A 21,950-nucleotide genomic window follows, 5' to 3' on the forward strand; every position below is an offset into this window, starting at 1 on the left:
ACCCCAGCACCTTGCCCAAAGCCCTCTCTGACCGCCTTTCCCCTACCCCTACACACAGCCTCTCTTAAGGTGACTACTGCGTGCCTGAAAACAGCTCGCGCCAGAGCCGTACAGTTTCTAGCGCCGGGAAAGAGGAAGGGGACGAGCAGAATCACCTCAGCTCCCTGTGAAAGTGTCAAGCCCCGAGAGAGGGATTAAACCTGAGAACAGGCAGGATCAGGGACAGCCTTGATCTGCGCCGGCCGGTTAGAAGGCCCCCCAGGCCGCGGGGTCTGCGCCGTACAGTGAGGAAGGCCCCCTTTGTTGTGGTGGAAGCCGGGCGCTGGTCTGTGCAGCCGGTGGCGATGCCGCTGTACGAGGGCCTGGGGAGCGGGGGGGAGAAGACGGCGGTGGTGATAGACCTGGGAGAATCTTTCACCAAGTGAGTGAGCCGGCTGGCCGCGGCGGGCAGCCCCTCCCCCCGGCCCCGCGGCTCGCTGCGGGCTGACTCCCCCCTCCGCACGATGCCCGTGTTAGGGGTGCAGGTGGGGCTGCCCCTGTATCCCCGGCAACTGCGGCCTGTCGCGACATGAGGCAGCGCGCGCGGGCGGGATGTGTCCGGCGTTCCCTGCCCTCTGAGCGCCGTGTCACCCCCGTCAGGCTGTGCCCAGCCCTGACTGGTCGGGGATGCCCGGCTGGTCTGTCACCATCGCAAAGGAGGCGCAACAACCCTGCCCTGGGGCCTGGCACTCGGGTACCATGGCGATGGACGTCTTGACTCCTCGTTAAGGGCGGATGTCTCTGTGAGAGATGCAGTAGCATAAACCCGAGTTATGGGCCTGATGCAGAAATTGACGGGAGAGATTCTCTGGCCTGTGCGATGTGGAAGATCAGGAGATGATCATAATGGTTCCGTTCTGACCCTAAAATAGCTGAATCTGTGAATGTGACTTGAAAGAGCTTTCTTTAAATTTGAAAGCTTGTCTCTTTCACCACCATAATTTGGCCCAATAAAAGATATTATCTCATCCGCCTTGTCTCTCTAAATACCTACACAAATAATCACAGAATATCAGGGTTGGAAGGGACCTTAGGTGGTCATCTAATCCAACCCCCTGCTCAAAGCAGGACCAATCCCTAGAAAGATTTTTTTCCCCAGATCCCTAAGTGGCCCCCTCAAAGATTGAGCTCATAACCCTGGGTTTAGCAGGCCAATGTTCAAACCACCGAGCTATCCCTCTGCCCCCAGGGAACAATTGTATGATGCTAGTCTAGCTGCAATCATAGAGACTTACCTACTTTTTGAAAAAAAAACTAATATAGACACACAAATTTGTGTTTCTTTCTTGAAAACTAGCCTGTGAATTAGGTTACATACATTCTTATCCAGGTCTGGATGGTTCTTTTACATCTTGCTCTGAGTAAGAGGCATCACACAGCTGTGCTGCCCGGGAAGGAGACCAAGGAGAAAATTGTGACTAGAACTGGTGTGATGCCATTATTCCTAATCCTGATGCAGAAAAATCTTTTAGTGTTAATTGCAGTCCTGCATCCTGAATTTTCTTCTACCCCCAACCTACTACCTAGCTCTTCTGACACCAGGTGACATTGAATTTATTAAACAGATCTTTTCAGGTTTAAAAATAATTTATGTGAGAGAAAAATCCACCCCTTGATTGTGAATAACACTTTTAAATTATTAAAATGTAAGCAAAATATTACATATCCCTTGCCATTGTTTACTTGTTCTATTAGACATACCTTGGACAGTGATAATAAACTACTCAGTTTCATTTTCTGACTCTCCTGCACTAGCACTATGATACAGTGATGTTTGGGATGCATATATTATAGGTGAAAGTTTGTATTTGAACAATAAATATCTGTAAACATTTTGATTAATAATGGCGTAAAACTTTTCTAACTGTTTAGAGTTTAGTTTTGGACATAAGCTACCCAGCATTGTCTCTTTAATTAGTCACGTGTATGCGAACAGTAGGATTGTTTTGAGACCCACATGGTTTGGGAATTTGAGAGATTAAAGGAGGCAATACCTTTAATTTTGCCTGATTTTGCCAACCCTTATTTAAGAATGTAAGGTCAGCCATACCGGGACAGACCAGTGGTCCATGTGTCTCATCATCCTGTCTCTGACAGTGGCTGGTGCCAGATGCTTCTGGCAGTCAGAGGTTTAGGTACACCTGGAGCACAAGTTTGCATCCCTGACCATCTTGGCTAATAGCCGTTGATCCTCCAAATGTGTTTAATTTGTTTTTAAACATGGACTAATCCATGAAGTCTATTCTTGAGGTTCTGAACTAAACTTAGCTGCGTCTTTCAGGATTCAGTGTATAAAAAGTACCAGTCCTACTACCTAGCTCTTATATAGCAGATCTCAAAGCACTTTACAAAGGAAGCTAATATCATTATCCCCATACCCTATCCTGCCCCTGCTAAAGTAAATGGTGAAATTTCCATTGACTTCAAAGGGAGCAAAATTGTGCCTGCCGTCATTAGCTTGGACACTAAAGTGGATTCAGTTGTTTCAATCTCTGCTATTCTAAATAGTGAACAGTTTCCAGGGGCGGCTGCAGGCCCCAGCACGCCACGCGCGTGCTTGGGGTGGCAAGCCATGGGGAGCGGCAGGCAGGCTGCCCTCGGTGGCTTGCCTGCGGAGGGTCAGCTGGTCCCGTGGCTTTGGCAGACCTCCCGCAGGCGTGCCTGCAGGAGGTCTTCCAAAGCCGCAGGACCAGCAGACCCTCCCGCAGATAAGCCGCGGAAGGCAGCCTGCCTGCCGTGCTTGGGGCAGCAAAATTCCTAGAGCCGCCCTTGACAGTTTCAATTGAAAGTGGTCATTACTCAATTTAGCTTTCAAATGTGATGTCTGATTCATTTTCAAGTTAATATAGTGAGAAACTTTCTTCATATCTTGGAGATTTTTATTTGAAACCTTCTATATCCTAAGCTTTATTTTTCCTTGTTGATCAAACTAGCTAATATGATTTGAAATGCCACTTTGTAGACAAATTGTGTTAGCTACTTGATTAAAAATACACACACATCTTTTTTTCCTAGTCTAAATAAAGCCTAAATGCAAGCTTTACTTTCACTTTATAACTAAGAAAATCAAAATGTGAAAAAGTAGAATGATTCTTAGACCAGTTTACAAAAGAAAATGTCTGATACCTGCAATGTAAAACTATTTATACCCCCTTCTATCCACCCTTCCAAAGTGTCCTTTTCGTATTATCAGTGCCAAATTCCAGACCCTTTCTTTTTATGCTAGTGTCTTCTGCATGCAAAGTCCTCACTTAAAATAAGAAGATAACTATGGGCTTGATCTTGCGAACAGTTAAAGAAGTGACTATATTATTCATTTGAGTAGTTCCATTGGTTTCAGTGGACCTACTTGGAGGAGTAATTTTTATTCCTGCAATGTTTGTGACAACTGCAACAGAGTCATTTGTTTACATTTATGCCACATTTGTGGCTGTACTACATTAGGCCCAGTTCTTCACCTGCCTCTATGCTGTCAGAGGCGTGCATGGAGCTCCAGTAATATCATTGGGGCTCCATGACGGAGCATGAGCTCCCATGTGAAGGCAGTTGTAGGATTGTGGGCTTAGACACATCGATCTTGGGATCAGATGGTACTGATTTCCACATGACTGTATATGATTATTAAAAATTAAGGCGTTAGTTCTGTTATCAAATCCTTGCAGGTGCAAGAGTTTGTGATGTGAATTTGATTGCAGCATTGGGGTCTAAATATATAACCAAATTAACATTATAGTAAGGATTTGTTAAATCCTCTATGTATGTATAAATATTGATATTCTGAAGTCTAGCTGTTTTTCTCTAGAATAGTCCCCATTCTGGAAACTTATTGGATGCATTCATGGTATTAGAATGCCAAGACAAAATATATTTATTAACCTCTTTACTTTAAAAACATTAAACTCTGAAACCATTGATAGGCATTCTACCAAAACGTGCTTGAACTTCTGATATTTATTTCAGAAGAGACAAAAGAAATGTAAAGCATTGGGAACTCCTAAAACCTCATCCTTAGGGCATCTGCTTTTTCTGTTTAATCTTTAGAACTCGCTGTTCTTTTAATATATGACCTGTTTATGAAAAGTTAACTTGACTAGCTATTCTAAATCTTGGCTTGGAATCCTGCTTGTTTGAACTCACTACATAAGCTGAGTCTACACTATGAGCACTCTACCGATATAAGAATACCAGTATACTAAAATGGCAAGGCACTCCTAATGTGGACCTATACTGGTAACACTGTTCTTTGTACCAATATAATAAAACCGACCCCTACAAGCAAAACAAGCTATACCAGTAAAAGTGTAGCATCTACACTATGGCCTTTGCAAGCACTGCTGTGTTACTCAGGGATCACACCCCTTCACCCCACTAGCTAGCCTAGCTGTGCTGGCAGAAGTTTGCAATGTAGACCTGGCCCTAGTAAATCATACATAAAACACCTCTATGGACTTTACAAATTTTGTTCAGATTAAATTATTTTGATTATCAAATCAACTTTTACTATTTGAAATACCAGATCATTAATTTCTTGGTCGTTCTTAAATGTGAAATACATATATGTAATTAGTTAATTTTTAACATTTTTGTTTAGATGTGGTTTTGCAGGAGAAACAGGACCAAGATGCATTATTCCTAGTGAAATAAAGAAACCTGACATTCCTAAGGTAACATTTTTTAAAATGTACTATCGGGAAAGAGCCACAAATTCTATAGTTATTTGTGTTACATTTTTATTTTTGAGAAGTACTTTAAATATATATGTTCAGACATCACAGAAATGTGTGTCATTATTTCCTCCATCGTAAATCATGTCCGTTATCTTGTAGCTGTTCCTATTAAGAGGCCATAATAAGTTGTTATGAAAATTGACCTCATATTGAGGACAATTATGATTCTGTTACACGAACAACCATAAAGTGAGCTGGCTTTTGCAAATGAAAGATTAATTGGACACATCCCTAAATTAGACATTTGGGACCGTATAGTATATTAATAGGGTAAGCTGATTGATATAAAAGTATCTGAAACTGCCAAACATGGGTTTGACAGTTGCCACCTCACATACAAAACAGGATATGTAGAATAATCCTCAAAAGTATTTTTAAAAATAACAAAATGTTTCACCTGTAAGAGCCATGATGACCTTGATTTCTGGGTATTAATGTTCTCTCTGTTGTGATTCGGGCTATAAATCCCTCCCAGTAAATTGTTAATTCTCAGGAAACTTTCTTTTTCTGCATCAATATTACTTACAAATTAAGGCTCTAATCCTACAAGGTGTTCAGTCAATGGGTCTCCATGTGAACACAGGGGTCCGCATATACAGAACAGCTGGTAGGCTTGGGGCCTTTCAAATATTTAAGATTATTTATCTCTTGAGTTATCCAGTTGATCAGTTAGACCCCAGTTCTGCAAAGATGTATGCATGTGTTTGTGCCCTGTGAATCATCCTGTTGAATTAAAAAAGATGATTATCAGTGGATAAAGTTAAATATGTGTGTAAGTCTTTGCAAGATTGGAGTACTTCATGTGAAGTGTCCACACCACCACATTTGTCATTAATCGGTACCTTTAGAGGTGGTCTCTAGGGTATGTCTACACTGCAGTTAAACACCCGCAGCTGGCCCATGTCAGCTAACTTGGGCTCAGGCTATGAGGCTATAAAACTGCAGTGTAGATGCACGGGGTGGAGCCTGGACTCTGGGACCTTGCAAGGTGGGAGGGTCCCAGAGCCTGGGCTCCAGCCCAAGCCCAGACATTTTCACTGTAGTTTTATAGCATGGCAGCCCAAGTCCCATGCGCCTGCTTCAGCTGACACGGGCCAGCCTCTGGTGTTTAATTGCAGTGTAGACATAACCACAGGGTCAGGTTTGAGGCACATTGCCTCCACCTGTACTATGCTTTTTCTCTTAGTAGGGGATGTGAGTCTCTAGAATTGTCAGTTTGACACCTTTCCTCAGCATTAAAATTGATAACAAGTTTTAAAGGAAAAAAAATTCAAAATTGATTCAAGTAAAATAATTTGTAGGATAATTTTGTGATGTGCGTTAATACATCAGACAATGAAAAATGATATTTCTTAAAGTCAATAACAATATCTTTTGAATTTTATATTGGCTGTAGATAACATTTTAATATAAATTTTTATTTTTGCAGCCGATCAAAGTCGTTCAGTATAATATTAACACAGAAGAGCTGTATTCATATCTGAAGGAATTTATTCATATGCTGTATTTCAGGTAAGAGGCACTGGGATATTTTTCTCTGATTAGCTGCTTTTGTCTGAGCATGTTGCAAAAGGTGTCTGTTTTGATAGGGGTTTTGGAGAAGGCTAATGTTATGTTTCCTAAATGATAAAACGATGGGAAGGAGATGGCTAGCTGGCTGAGCTCTTGCTGAAACAATTATTTAATGCTGCTAAAATTTGAATTGTGTTGTGTTGTTAATGTGTGATAAGCACCTAGAGCCTTGGATATGCATCTTATTGTTTAAAATCATCTAAATAAATAAAACAACTGTTAACTGTGACATAGTCACAAATAGCTTGAGCTTGAAAATTGTTATTCTTGTGTGGAGTTTCACTTGTTTCAATGGGGCTCCTCGTAGGACTCCAAAGCCCATTGAGGTAAATGGAAAAACCAGACCTGATGTGAACAAGGGCTTGGACGTCTGGATACAAATGTTCAACCTCTGAGATTTATAATGTGCCTGATGGGATCACTGAATTCTGTAGGGTAATATTTTTTTACTTGAATAGAACACATCTTCCCCTGGGACTAAATGTCCTCATTAACTTAGATTTGGTGCTCTCTTGTCCCACTCACATCCACATACAGAACGACTTGACTCCTGTTGTGGACAAACATTACTTTTGTTACTGGACTTCTGCCTTGCTCCCTCAGGCGTTACTGGTTTTCTTTCTGTCCTCTACCTGTGCTGTTCTGTTTCTGACCCAAAGTCTCTGACATGCTGGGGACACGTCCATCTGCAACTAGAAGATGGTTTTATTATCGTTTTGAGAAAATGCAAATTATTCCCCTTTTTCTTTTAATTTTGTGAGAGATGATGAGCTAGACCAGAGGTAGGCAACCTATGGCACTTGTGCCAAAGGCAGCATGCGAGCTGATTTTCAGTGGCACTCACACTGCCCAGGTCCTGGCCACTGGTCCGTGGGGCTCTGCATTTTAATTTAATTTTAAATGAAGCTTCTTAAACATTTTAAAAACCTTATTTACTTTATATACAACAATTGTTTAGTTATATATTATAGACTTAGAGAAAGAGACCTTCTAAAAATGTTAAAATGTATGACTGGCACACGAAACCTTAAATTAGAGTGAATAAATGAAGACTCGGCACACCACTTCTGAAAGGTTGCCGACCCCTGAGCTAGACGTTGAAGCACAGGACTGTGGGTCAGGAGATCTGGGTCATATTCTTAGGTCTTCCACAAATGCACTGTGCCATTGGACAAGTCACTGAAGGGTGGCCTGCACACAGACTTATATACTTAGAGGTACCTAATCTGTTTGTAGACAAGACAGTAACCTCTGCCTGCACCGCTGTTTCCTGATCTGTAAATCTGGAATAATGCCTACCTCCCTGCATGCTGTGAAGCTTCATCGTAAGATGCAGTGAGGTGTGGGGTGGAAGGTGCTATCTAAGCGCACTTTATTATTTGTTATGCTTTTGACTGAATTAACTTTCAAAAGAAGTAGTTACAAAACTTGAAAGAAGGTATCGGGTCCCATAAGAGATGCTTTGATTTAACAATCTCAATTTATAATTCTTTACAAATATATGTGCTGTTTTCCAGACATCTGCTGGTGAATCCCAGAGACCGTCGCGTTGTAATAGTGGAATCTGTGCTGTGCCCCTCACACTTCAGAGAGACATTAACTAGAGTACTTTTCAAGTATTTTGAGGTACGTGTATGACCTAACTATTGGCATTTGTTGTCTTAATTGATTACATAAGAATGGGCATATTGTGTCAGACAAGTGATTTATCTGTCCCAGTATCCTGTCTTCTGATAGTGGCCTGTGCCAGATGTTTTAGAGGGAATGAAGAGAACAGGAATTTATCAAGGGATCCATCCCTGGTTGTCCAGTCCCAGCTTCTGTCAGTCAGAGGTTTAGGAACAACCCAGAGCATGGAGTTGCATCCCTGACCTTCTTGGCTAGTAGCCATTATTCTTACCTTATTCTTGTTTGAACCTGGTTACACTTTTGGCCTTCCCAGCATCCCCTGGCAAACATTTCCACAGGTTGACTGTGTGAGGAAGTACTTCCTTATGCTTGTTTTAAACCTACTGCCTATTAATTTCATTGGGTGACCCCTAGTACTTGTATTATGTGAAGGGGTAAATAACTCTTATTCACTTTTTCCCCACCATTCATGATTTTATAGATTTCTATCATATTCCCCTTTAGTCGTCTATTTTCCAAACTGAACAGCCACAGTCTTTTTAATCTTTCCTCATATGGGAGCTGTTCCATTTCCCTAATCATTTTTGTTGCCTTTTTCTGTACATTTTCCAGTTCTAACATATCTTTTTTGAGAAGGGGCAACCAGAACTGCACATGCTGTTCAAGGTTTGGGCATACAATGGATTTATGTAGGGACATATGTTTTCTGTCTTATTATCTATCCCTTTCCTTATGGTTTCCAACATTCTATTCGCTTTTTTTTTTTACTGCTGCTGCACAGTGAGCAGATGGTTTCAGAGAACTATCCATGTTGACTCCAAGATCTCTTTCTTGGTCGTAATTGCTAATTTAGACCCCATTGTTTTGTATGTACAGTTGGGACTGTTTTTTCCAATGTGAATGACTTTGCATTTATCAACTTTAAATGTAATTTGCCAGTTTGTTGTCCAGTCACCCCGTTTAGTGAGATTCCCTTTGTAACTCCTCGCAGTCAGCTTTGGACTTAACCACCTTGAATCATTTTATGTCATCTGCAAACTTTGCCACATCTTTGTTTACCTCTTTTTCGAGATCATTTATGAATATATTGAACAACACTGGTCCCAATACAGATCCTTGGAGGACCCCACTTTTTACTTCTCTCCACTGTAAAAACATTTATTCCTACACTTTGTTTCCTGTCTTGTAACCAGTTACTGATCGATGAGAGGACCTTCCCTCTTATCCCATGTCTGCCTACTTTGCTTAAGAGCGTTTGGTGAGGGACCTTATCAATGTCTTTCTGAAAGTCCAAATATACTATATCCACTGGATCACCCTTGTTCACATTTGTTGACCCTGCCTCAAAGAATTCTAATAGATTGATGAAACATGATTTCCCTGTTCAAAAGCCATGTTGATTCTTCCCCAAATACCATGTTCATCTGTGTGTCTAATAATTCTGTTCTTTACTATATTTTCAGCCAGTTTGCCTGGTACTGAAGTTAGGCTTACAAGCCTGTAATTGACAGGATCACCCCTGCTGGAGCCTTTTATACAAATCAGTGTTACATTAGCTATCCAACATTAATCTGGTGCAGAGGTTGATTTAAGCAATAGGTTACATACCAGAGTTAGCAGTTCTGCAATTTCATATTTGAGTGCCTTCAGAACTCCTGGGTGAATACCATCTGTCATGTAGGATATGTAGAATAATCAAATAGTGCTAGTGGCCATTGCTATACTTGGCATGTGTGGGAATGGACAAAGGAGTGGGGATAAAGATAAAAGAATAAAAGTGAAAAGAGGAAGATGGAGAGGTAGAGATCAGTGGGATTTTTTGCTGACTCATTTAAATATCAGTTATCTAAATAGCATATACTAGCAAGAATTACCTATAGATTTTTTTTGACTTGGCAAAAAATAGCTCACGTCATCTCATTTTTGACAGGACCAATAATCCCCACTGAGCACTGCCAGAAGCCTGAGTCTATATTTAAACATTTCTTAGTGCTCTCTCTTCACACAAGTCTTGATTCTTTTACCATAAGCCAATATCTTTGCCTAGCACGTGACCTAAACTCTGGCTGTACTCACTTAGATAGGAAATTATCTGATATTTATGTCCTTCACATAATCAATCTTTTTGTTAGATCAGACTCTTCCTTAAATCTAATTCTGATCTTAGTGTCAGTGGAAAACACTTTGCAAGGTAATGCCATAACTTTTCCGTTCATATAGGTCAGATTGCTATGCTTTTCTGTTAAAGGCTATGCAAATAAGTAGTTTGCCTCTCCAGCCTAATTTTATAACTAATCTTAAACTGTCATAGATTACATTTCTGTATAATTCCTTCCTGGTATCTTTTTTCCCACCTTAAATTTGATGAGCAGTGTGAGTGGATTTTCTAATCCGTTCACAGAAAGTTAAAAAAGAGGAGAGAGAAATGCCTTTCATTTTGATTACTTTGCAATGTGAGGATGACAGCTAATGCACTTAATATAGAGCTGCTTTAAACATTATCCAAAATGACTGGTGACACGGAGAGGTCCGTATTTTGGTTTTGAGGCCTGGTTCTATGATAACAAACCTGCTGGTAGCCATGTAAAGTGAGCCCTGCCTCATGTGTAGGGCCACCATTTCGTGCTGTTACGAATAAATGTGACATTTGATACAAGGTCAGCATTTTTAAATAGTTATCTTGTGATCTAATTACACCACGCTGTTGCCACTAAATAAAAACTTTATGGAATTACTTTTCCTTTTCCCCAGAGTTCAGGGGAGGGTATTTGCCAATGGAGTTGTCAGCACCCTGAGAGCGAGATTCCTAGGGCAAGGCTGGGGTTCTCATCTAGCTATATGGTCTTAGCTGCTTCTTTCACATTTCCTTTAAGAGTTCCCTCTTTCTTACCTACATTGCAAAGTGATCCTTGTGGCCAAAAGAGCTGTTGATTTGCTCTGAGACTAACACTTCCTAGTACTGGCTTTTAATCAGTGTTTGTACAGTGGAGAGCATGATCCCACTGGCCACACATCAAAACTTTGTCTCCTTTGCTCACCTCTTCATGTCTTCGCAACATGTTATGAAGAGCTACGTTTGGCCTTCTGTAGTCAACTGTGACTTGACCTAAGTTATGTTCCATACACAGTACTTGTTTTTCTTACAACCCTCTGTTACTGTTCACTGGTATTAAGCACATATGTGGACATGGTGTAGTGATGAACATGTTGGGAATGAATTTGAGTATGCTGCTGTATTTAGCTGGTCATCATCACCTTAGATTAAATCCTGAATTAAGACTGGGCAGTTCAGTATTTGATTGTTCAGTCTTCATTTTTTATACGAAATTGGGGGAAATGAAAATTATAAATCTTCAAGTTTTCTTGCACTGAATTTAATTGTTTTGGTCTCATTACAGGTTCCTTCTGTGTTGTTTGCCCCAAGTCACCTGATGTCTCTTCTGACACTTGGGATTAATTCTGCTATGGTTTTAGACTGTGGATATGCAGAAAGTCTGGTGCTGCCTGTATCCTTGAATAATAATCCAGAAATCAAATCTTCAGCAGGAAAACTGTAACAAGAAGTAGTTTATTTTATTATAGACTTGAAATACGATAGACAAGAATAAGGACAGACCAGCAATTTAGCTTTGATCATAGTATTCTGGCTTGCTGTTTTAGAGTGGAGAATATCACAATATCCTGATTTACTACATGAGACTCCCTAGACCTATGCTCTTTCCAAAGGATGGGATAGGAACAGACATAATCTGTGTTCTATTGCTTGACAGTTCTGTGTTTCTCCGTCACATACTACACATTAATGAGAGTTCTGGACAGAATTTACTATTAGAAATATTTATAACTGATGCAGGGAAAGGAAGAAGAAAAATGCCTTCAATCCCTCTGTCTTCAGATGGAAAACACATTATAATGTAGTGAAGATTTCCTGAGCTGCTTGTAGATATATGAGGGAATCCCCATTTTGAGTTGCTGGGGTGCCCTTCCCCTCGGAGGAAAAGCAATTCACAAGTAAGTTTACAGTTATGCATGCAAGATGATTCTGTCAACTGATGATGCCATTTGATTGTGAAAATTAATCTTTAGTCAATTACTGTATTATAATATAATTAAATTGGATTATAAGCCCTGTTGTGTTACCATCCCATTCTAAAGTTGTAAACGTGTAGTGGCCATGGAAATATGATGGGAACTGTGGAAATAACAGTTTAGAAGTTGGATTTATTTCGGTCTTTATTTGAAAGAAAGGAAGTAAATAACTGAAGGAAGGAAATAATGTAGTGCTGACATGGTGCAAATACATAGGATTGGTAGCGGGTGGTAACTATAGACTTTTTATATTTACAACATTTTAGGGAGCTGGAGAATCATTTGTTGGAGCAATGCAGTGTTGACACAGGAGTAGCTAAAGGACAAAGACTCCCATCAGTGATGGGTAAGGTGTATTTCTGGTGTAACATAAATGTGTTCCTTTTTAGGCAATCGTTCTGGGGAAGTTGGGTTAATCCCGCTTCCTTCTCTGCTTCCTTTCATGTGCTATCAGAAAGAATAAATTAATGTTTCTCCACCGGGTTTAACATGCTGCTTGTTCCATGTCTCCTCTCCCAGTATAAAATTAATTAGTGTGTTACTTCCATGACAAATCACTCTTAAGGGTTAACTGGTTTGAAATAAAGTTTAATGCTATATTCTTTGTCTGTTACATTTTGAATGTGAGAAGAGCATGTTACATTGTTTCCAAATGTAAGACAGGTTCTCTTTTTCATGTAGATTTCTTCCTCCAGTAAAGTTGTTTATTTCTAGCAACTCTTTTAAAGTTATTGTTGTGCAGTTTCTGTACTAAATTCACACTTCAATTATTGGTTGGATTTTGCAAGTTTTATTTTTACTTAATGAAGATCTGTACTAAACTATTAACTATTTTTAGGCTCAATTCCAGAAGACATTGTAGAGGATATAAAAGGTAAAACTCTTTACTTCAATAAACCCTATTTTGTGCTTTCCCCCAGAGATCAATTCAACAACGTCACTACATTTACAGTACTCTGCCTCTGTAAATTTATGAGATTCTGTTGCTTTAAATTCCCTTTTGTCATATTTCTTATATCAGCGAAAGAACTTGAAGTACTGTCCATATTGTAAGTGTTCTGCGGGTCATATTGCATCCATCTTCTGAGGTTAGACTTGAGGTATTGGTCCAGATATAGCTGAGTGTTGTGTTTTGCATATAAGCACAATGTAAGAATATTCAGTAGTTTTGTGCATCCATCCATCAGCAGTTTAGATGAATATGGTGTTGCATTTTTAAATGCTAGTGTTCTGTTTTTTTCTGATGACTATTTATAGACATACACTATGTGTACCCTACATTTGATTAATAGCAGATTTAACTTTCACAAACTGGCAACATCAAGTTTCGATTGCTTCTGGTCAAAAAGACCATTGCTGCTGAGAAGTTCTGACTTAAAAGATGGTTAGTTCTTGCTTAAAATGATTTAGCTCGGCATGCTCTGTGTTTGCGACATAATATGGTATCTTCACCAAAACTGAAAATACACCGCTACCTCAGTATAACGCTATCCGAAATAACACGAATTTGGATATAATGCGGTAAAGCAGTGCTCCGGGGGCCGGGGCTGCGCACTGCAATGGATCGAATCAAGTTCAATATAACACGGTTTCACCTATAACGTGGTAAGATTTTTTGGCTCCCAGGGACAGTGTTATATTGAGGTAGAGGTGTAGCATGTAAAAGGCGTTTTGGAATATTGGATCTGGTATGAAATATTAATCACCTTAATAAATTTGCACTTCAAAAATTGGGGCGTACTTCAGTAAAAAAAAACTATACTAACTTCTCTATGTCTTGGCCTACATTATGAGTTTAGGTCAAATTTAGCAGCGTTAGGTCGATTTAACCCTGCACCCGTCCACACAACGAAGCCATTTTTGTCAGCTTAAAGGGCCCTTAAAATTGATTTCTGTACTCCTCCCCGACGAGGGGGTTAGTACTAAAATCGACATCGCTGGGTCGAATTTGGAGTAGTGTGGACACAATTTGACGGTATTGGCCTTTGGAAGCTATCCCAGAGTGCTCCACTGTGACCGCTCTGGACAGCACTTTCAACTCAGATGCACTAGTCAGGTACACAGGAAAAGCCCTGGGAACTTTTGAATTTCATTTCCTGTTTGGCAGCAGAGACTGCAGGAAGTGTGGGATAGCTACCCACAGTCCACTGCTCCGAAAGTCGACGCTAGCCCCTGTACTGTGGACGCACTCCGCCAACTTAATGCGCTTAGGAGGGACGACACAATCAACTGTATAAAATCTCTTCTGAAAAATTGACTTCTATAAAATCAACCTAATTTTGTAGGGTAGACATACCCTATAGCACTTTATATGTAGTTCATCCCAAACCACTTTACAACTCTTTTAATAGAAAATAAAAATCGTTGATGAACTTAAAAAATGTTTCCTATGGCTTATTAACAGCCAGTTTTAGCAGAAATAGTATCTACCTGTTGGACCAAACAAGGGCGAAAGAACACATGTAAAGCACCTCGATACCTTAAGATGTTCCATACCTTTTAAACATTGCTAATATTTTATCACATATAATTAATTCATGGAAATGGCTTTTTAAAATTCTGGACACAAATGTAGCTTTCTGATTGGCTGTCTGTTTTTCACACCGTTATTTTTAACCAAATATAAGATGTTACTTGCTAGAATGGTTGTTTGTGTTCTATTAAAGATACAAATGGAGTTTGGCTCTTAAGCTCCTTCTGGAGTATTGGAGGGCAGGATATATATGCCACTAACACCACCACATAATAGCAGACCATTTACAAAACAGCAACATCCAATTTGAGATGGTGGTGTGTAAGACTGGAATTGTTGATTTCAAATGCAGTACACTATCCCTTCCACCTCCTGGCAACAAAAAGGCAGAGTTGATAACGCTTGATGGACTTTAGATCTAGCTATTTAGTTCCTCAGGAAGAAAATCCGCTCTAGTGCAGCATATTTGTGGTATGAATGCTACTTCCTTTAGAATTCTGCATCCCAGCCAGAGCCCAAGTTCTGATAAGTACTGTCAGAGTATTTCACAGCAAGTAGCAATATCTTGTATACATAAAAATGTAGACTTTGGTCCCAAAAATGTTAGGTAAAGGGATAGAAGTCACAAGCTGTGTTGAAGCTACTCCAGGGCAATGGAAAGTTAAGGCATCTGAAACAAAGTCTTTGTATATCTTTTTTTTTTCTTGTATAAAGTCCGCACTTGTTTTGTGAGTGATCTCCAACGTGGGCTGAAAATCCAGGCAGCAAAGTTTAACATGGATGGCAGTGCTGAGGTAGGTGGAGAGTAAATGTTTCTCCTCCTCTTCGAAGTGGAAGGAGATCTCTTTTTTGCCTTTCAGATAATGTGTGTGTGTTTTGTTTCAGCGTCCTTCACCACCTCCAGATGTAGATTACCCTCTAGATGGAGAGAAGATTCTGCATGTAGTTGGATCAATCAGGTTAGAAAAATTATAAGTAAAATGAATTATTATTTTATTGTTGTGTTTAGAGTAGTGCCCTGATGCCTGAATATTGAAATAAACCATTAGAAATGATGCCTTAGTTGTGTGCTGGTAAAATTTATTTGTGTGTTTAGGGGTATTAATGAACCATTGCATTTTGACCTTGTGATCTGAGGCCCCTAAAACTTCACACTGTAATGACAGCCTGTGGTACCACCTTGCGCCCCAGTCATGCACGAGAACCCCATTGTGTTAGGTGCTGTACTAACATGTAACAAAAATTGTCCCTGTTACACTAAGACTCTAAACTCTTTGAAAAATGAAAGACAATAGGTGGAAACAGACAGTTGGGAGAACACGAGGAAACAATGACACCATACTGGTAGGCTGTTGTTTGTTGCTAATGCTCCCTGCTTTGTTTTGTTTTGTCAACAGAGACTCAGTTGTTGAAATACTGTTTGAGCAGGATAATGAAGAGAAATCCGTTGCCACTTTAATACTGGATGCACTTATTGAGGTATCACCACCAGTATAAATAGTTGCATGCATTGCTGTGGCCTTGCATAGAGCCTGGCTTTACTAACCATCATTCACTTGGGCAGTCTCACTGATTATAAGTATGGACTGTGTATGGGTAAGATGTTCTCCGAATCAGGCTCATGACTGGCTTAGGGAAGATGAGAAACTACAGCATATTGTGTACTCTTAGAAATTTGCGTGCTACAATTCAAGAGGTGTCAGCATTTTTGTTATTCTCCTCGCTCTTTTCCGGTCTTTTATTTGGACTTGGAAATTCTCTTCAGGCGTGATAGCTTATCGTAAGAAGAAATGTCTTCGTCTAGTTAGGAAAAAAAAATGGAATGTGGGCTTGACCAGTACAAATGTAAACTACATCTCATATATTTTAAAGATGGGTTTCTGCAGTTACAAATATATTGTTTGAACCAAAGTTTGCAGATGAGTAATTCTTTGCTAGGACAATAAACTTGGATGTTTTAAGGCAATTATTTCAAGTTAGGGCTCACCTTGTTATAAAAATTGATCCCATTAAATAATTCCCAATGTTTTGGGTTCCTTGGTCTAGGGGTACTGGGACGGTTCAAATTACGTTGTTCTCTACCGACTCCCTATGACTAAGCAAGCAATGGCTCTGGAGGGATAAGTCAGTCAGGAGAGGGTCGGTCACTGCAGCATGGGACACCTTGAGAGGGGTAGTAGGCCTTGATAAAAACACGAATGAGTTGCTGCACATAGTGTATATTGCCTTGTGCTTACGTTAAAAGGAATACATACCAGTGTCACTTGTAAAGAGCAGCGCTACATTTCTGACATGTTCTGAATGCTGTGTATATAACTTCATTTAAACACTTTCCATTTTCTTTTGTACCAGTGCCCAATAGACACCAGAAAGCAGCTGGCTGAGAACTTAGTAGTTATTGGTGGCACTGCTATGTTGCCAGGATTCCTACACAGATTAATGGCTGAAATTAGGTACCTGGTCGATAAACCAAAATACAAAGAAGCACTTGCCACTAAGACCTTCAGAATTCACACTCCACCTGCCAAACCCAACTGTGTGGCTTGGCTGGGAGGTAAGAATGACGCGGGGGTTAGTCAGAGGTATGAAGGGAAAAGGAAGGTTTTACAATGGGATTTGGAAGGAGCAAATGACAATAGTGCTTTGAAACGTTGCTAAGTGTAAACTGCATCTGAGCTCTTTGTAGTTATTGTGCCTCATGTCAAAGTCCTGTGGAGCAAAGCTGCCTCCTGGAGTTTTGGAGGGCAGGAGATTTGCCCCACTAATGACAGATCATTGAAAAGCAGCAACATCAAATTTGAAGCGGTGGTGTGTAAGACAGGAATTGTTGATTCAGGTGTGCAGTATGCTATTCATGCCGTGTGGTGGCACCAGCAAAGCAACCATCCAAAGCACAAACTTGAGGACAGGGGTGTTATTTGCTATGGGGCCAGATTTTTCATAGCTCCTCTCCAGCTGGCACTGCATTGTCTCCTTTGGGCGTGCATGGACCACTGTGAGCTGGGAATTCTAATTGCTTCATTGGTAGTTCCAGCCCTGGAGGGCCAGGGAGCAGTAGCAGCCTGGGTCAGAGCTGAGCGCAGAGTGAGTTGGGCCCTGATTCCCCAACTCCCCCCCCACACACACCAAAAAAAAAAAAAAAGAGAGATGGGAGGCAGTTATTGACTTAAAAGCTGCCAATCATGAGCTAGGCAAAGGCTGCTAACTCACTGCACAACTCCCAGATACCTGCTATATTTGAAATGCTGGAAAGGGAAGGGCCAAGAGAGGCATTTCATGGCGATTCCATGCGGCTAAAGGTTTCTTCTGACACGAATTCTTGAATTTATAATATGTACATTTCAGCTAATAAACTAAGCCTCTGTACGTAGCTAGAGTAGAATTTTAGAGAAACAAAATGTAATAAATTTAAGCCTGGTTGAAAGTGAGTGCCACAGAACAGCAAATGTTTGATATTGTGGGTGTCATCAGCCTGTCTGGAGCTCCTCATCAGAAAGAGATGCCAGTTAACCAACACAGACTTACCTTTCTCCATGAGTCGTACAAACTTATTCTCATGCATGTTGTGCCAAGCTAGGAGTTTCCCACAGTGCTTAGTTTCTGGGAGAATTTCATTTACCCATGGGATTGATGGCACCTGTTTAAAGCACTTGGAGTTATAGCTTCAGAGAAAGACCTGTGGCGGAAACTACTCGCAGTAAAGCCCATATGGGTCTTTTATTCAGTCACTTATGAAGGGTGTGGAATGAAGCAATAAAATACATAAAAGAGGGAAAGGGATTAGACCCAGTATATTCAGTCTTTTGTCTCTTCTTCGACGGGTTGAAAAGGAGTCAAGGGAGATTTCTGCAACCGAGCAGGGGAAAGAGAAATTCAATGTGATGAGAACTAATGTGAAATTTTGTTTTACGCTGCAGGAGCCATTTTTGGAGCTCTTCAGGACATACTTGGAAGCCGTTCAGTGTCCAAGGAATATTACAGTCAAACAGGCCGTATACCTGATTGGTGCTGTCTCAATAACCCCCCTTTGGAAATGATGTTTGATGTTGGCAAAGCCCCACCACCATTGATGAAGAGGGCTTTTTCCACCGAGAAATAAGCATCTGAATACAACACAACTGCACAAGGATTCCTTTCACCTATTTCAAGCAGACCTATACAAGTTGCTTCTTAGGCAGTAAGTTAATCAGATGTAACACTGTTTAAAATTAATGCTATAGGTGTGGCTTGGGAGCATCTGGTTAGCTGGAACTATAGTGAAGTTGGATACAATTCTACATTTAGATTAAAAGACCCCAAAACACTGGTTTTGACAAATGTGATGTGCTTGGGGTTTTTTTGTTTGTTTGTTTTGTTTTTCTTTTTTCTTTCTATGGAAATATTGTAACTGGCACGAGTTATTAACTACTAAGTTATTTGCGCTACACATATATGTACAGTAGATACAAAATTAAGATGCTTAGTTTTAGATATTTTTGTTCTGTTTTAAATATCTTAGAGGAATGAAGGAGATTCCTTGTTGCCTGAAACCATCTGTGGAAGTTTCTCTGCCAAACTCTGCATAAAATGTTGCACATGTTAACATAACCTGTTGGTTCATACATTAAAATGTCTCCTGGAAACTGTTTTGTTTTGTTGTCTGTCCGTGGAAGTTGTTATAGGGATAGTAATTCTCTTAGACAGAGATTCCTATTTTCAGAAGCTGAACAGGGACCTGCTCCAGGCTGAAGTTGTCAAAGTGTCAACTTAACCTGCCTGCTAATAACCTTTACCCCTCAAAATCTGTCTGACCACTTAGGAAATGTACATGAAAATCTTAATGTTAATAATATGCACATATTAATTATTTTAATTTTATTTGGGTTGGAGAGGCAAGTTAGCCTCAAGGCAGATGTTAAAATATGTAATCCTACAGCAATAAATATGAAATAAAAATACACAGCTGAACTCTAAGGCAAAAGATGTACAATAACGGATATAAAGACCAAAAGTAATAAAAGGCTTGAAATTCCTAATAGAGAATCAAATGAAAATGTTCTCTGAGGAGCCTGTGATCAGGCTTTTTGGTTGTTTTGTTTAATTACTGTTGATGCAAATACATTTTTTTCAGGTATATCCACATTAACAATTCCAGACTCTAGAGTTCTACTCTCCACTTTAATTATTCTAAAGGTCTGTTGAGTCAAAAATTCACCCTTTAAAAAACACAACAGCTTACATTTGGATGCACACAATGTGCTATTATGACACTAATTAATAGGCTTCTATAAATCCTGTAACTCTGTATACTGCAAGAAACTCTTACTTGGAAAAGTATCTCTAAAGTCTGTGAGAGTCACACACAGCTGTTATTTTTGTCAATTCTTATTATTTTCACTAGAATTTTATTTATAATATTGCCTTAAATAATATTTTGTGCACGCATGGTATAGTGCCTTCCATCTGAGAATTATGAACACTTCAGTGTCAAAGGTTTGACTTATTTTTAGGTGAGGAATGTCCAGATTAAGGATCAGTTTGTCATTAATTTGCAGCAATATGCCTGACTCGTAACTATCTCTAGATAACTAATAATTTTCACCTATACTGTACTAAATACTGAGACAGATGGATTCTTGTGCCTTTAAATCCTATCGTTAGGCTTGAATGTTTAATCAATCTTCAGAATTTATTTGTTTTGAATCTTTCATTACCGCTAATAGGATTTGCATGACTAATTCCTCCCCTCCCAGCCTGTTGTTCACTTTCTAGTGGTTACTGAAATGTAGTTTTAGAAATAAAACATGATCTTACATAGAAACAACAAAGATTGTTGATTTTGAAACTAAACAGTGTAGCATGCATTGGTATTTAAATAAGCTTTAATCTGAAGGTTGTCATTACATTTCATAAGTGCCCTAACCTCATGCATTTTTTCAGTTGGCAAATATTGACAGATTCTCTCTCCTATCTTAATATTTTGTAATTAGTGTGTCCAGGAATCACGGTGTGAAGTCCCACGGCGTGTACTGTAAATTAAGTCAGACTTGATGATCATAGTGGCCTCTTCTGGCCTTAAAATTGTGGGTTTTTTCCAACGTATTATTGAGGGATATATATTTGAGCTAACTGGAGCTAGGCAGAATATCTCTAATACTAGCTACATTCATCTTTCTGTACACACCTACCATCTAGGCATCATGTATGTATCTGCTATAGTTTGTAATGAAGATCTTGGAACAGTTACTGATAATGGCAAGTACTTAGCTCCTTCCCCTAACCATTTTTAATGAAACACTTAGGAAAGCATAAATCACTGCAAAAGGTGAACTTGATTCTAAAAGCGCAAGTGAGAGAAAAAGATCTTGCTTCTATATTTCTTTTCATGACTGATTCTCAGTCTAATATAGTACCATTAGAGCTTCTTTATAAAAAAAAGATGTCTTTGCAATGTGTATTAATATGCCCTTTGATAGAGAGAGATCTGACCAAGTTTCTGTCATCCCCTTGTAAATACAAGATGAATGCATCAGAATAACAATCTGAAGTTTCAAATTCTGTTTTGGCCCAATGTGCAAAACTCCTGCTGAGCACATTGAGAGCTGCACGTACAAACGAAATATCTTGGCCTGAAGGGCCAAATTATGCAATTACTTGTTGCAGTCTATAGAGCTTGCTACTTGTAGTCCCATGGAAGCCAGAGGATTGCTCACATTAACAATCACTATGCGCCATAGGAGGGACTCTTAGATTGTGAGGCTTTTATTTTCATTTGTCTTATACCATAGCAAATTCAAATATAGGAGCCATGGAAATTCACAGGGCTATTATTAGTTGTTCCAAGTCCAATATCTTGTGGCCCATGATGGTTAGAAAAGGAATTTCATCCTGTTGAAAAGAAGATATTCCCCACTTCCCAGCGCTTGTAGCCTGGAAACTCCATAGATAGCAAATCTTAAACATATAAAAGGTGTTTTAGGTCATTGATTTGTTTTTAAAGTATATTGATTATAATTCTCTCCTTCCAAGGGCTGTTTGATAGTAGAACTTCTGGTATGAAGCTAGTCAGGCTTTACTGGCCCAGATATGAAATGTGTTTTAATACACCCAAATACAAGGCCCTGCTTTAAGAACAAAGAGTGCAGGCCATGCCTCGAAAATGGGAGACTGTATCCTGGAAATCAGTATCTCTGTAAAGGATTCAGGGGTCATAACAGGCAAACAATTGAACATGAGCTCCTAGTAAAATGCTATGGCAAATAGGGCTAATGTGATCCTTGGATTTATAAATGGGCATAATGAGTAGGAGATGATTTTACCTCTGTACATCACTGGTGAGACTGATCCTGGAATACTGTGTACAGTTCTGGGGTCCACATTTTAAAAAGGATATTGAAAAACTTCAGAGGGTGCAGAGAAGAGCCACCAAAATGATTCAGTGA

General features: G+C 39.7%; 1 protein-coding gene across 1 annotated transcript; it reads left to right on the plus strand.

Moving 5' to 3' along the window:
- The first annotated feature begins 257 nt into the window (after nt 1–257).
- ACTR10 (actin related protein 10) lies at nt 258–19,155 on the plus strand. Its single transcript, XM_030558461.1, has 13 exons — nt 258–421; nt 4,631–4,703; nt 6,196–6,278; nt 7,856–7,964; nt 11,366–11,473; nt 11,911–11,978; nt 12,323–12,402; nt 12,895–12,930; nt 15,244–15,323; nt 15,415–15,488; nt 15,927–16,008; nt 16,882–17,083; nt 18,447–19,155. Exons 1-13 carry the CDS (start codon nt 345–347, stop codon nt 18,626–18,628), a joined length of 1,254 nt encoding a protein of 417 aa, XP_030414321.1. The 5' UTR covers nt 258–344; the 3' UTR covers nt 18,629–19,155.
- The last annotated feature ends 2,795 nt before the right edge of the window (nt 19,156–21,950 follow it).

This window comes from Gopherus evgoodei, chromosome 4 (genome assembly GCF_007399415.2).
Source record: "Gopherus evgoodei ecotype Sinaloan lineage chromosome 4, rGopEvg1_v1.p, whole genome shotgun sequence".
Lineage (NCBI taxonomy): Eukaryota > Metazoa > Chordata > Testudines > Testudinidae > Gopherus > Gopherus evgoodei.

Excerpts from the sequence above, each read along its gene's own strand:
- ACTR10 (XM_030558461.1), top strand. The coding sequence starts at position 345 with ATGCCGCTGTACGAGGGCCTGGGGAGCGGGGGGGAGAAGACGGCGGTG. Across the intron at positions 15,324-15,414 it reads ACATGGATGGCAGTGCTGAG|CGTCCTTCACCACCTCCAGA; the intron begins GTAGGTGGAGAG and ends GTTTTGTTTCAG. Across the intron at positions 16,009-16,881 it reads TACTGGATGCACTTATTGAG|TGCCCAATAGACACCAGAAA; the intron begins GTATCACCACCA and ends CTTTTGTACCAG.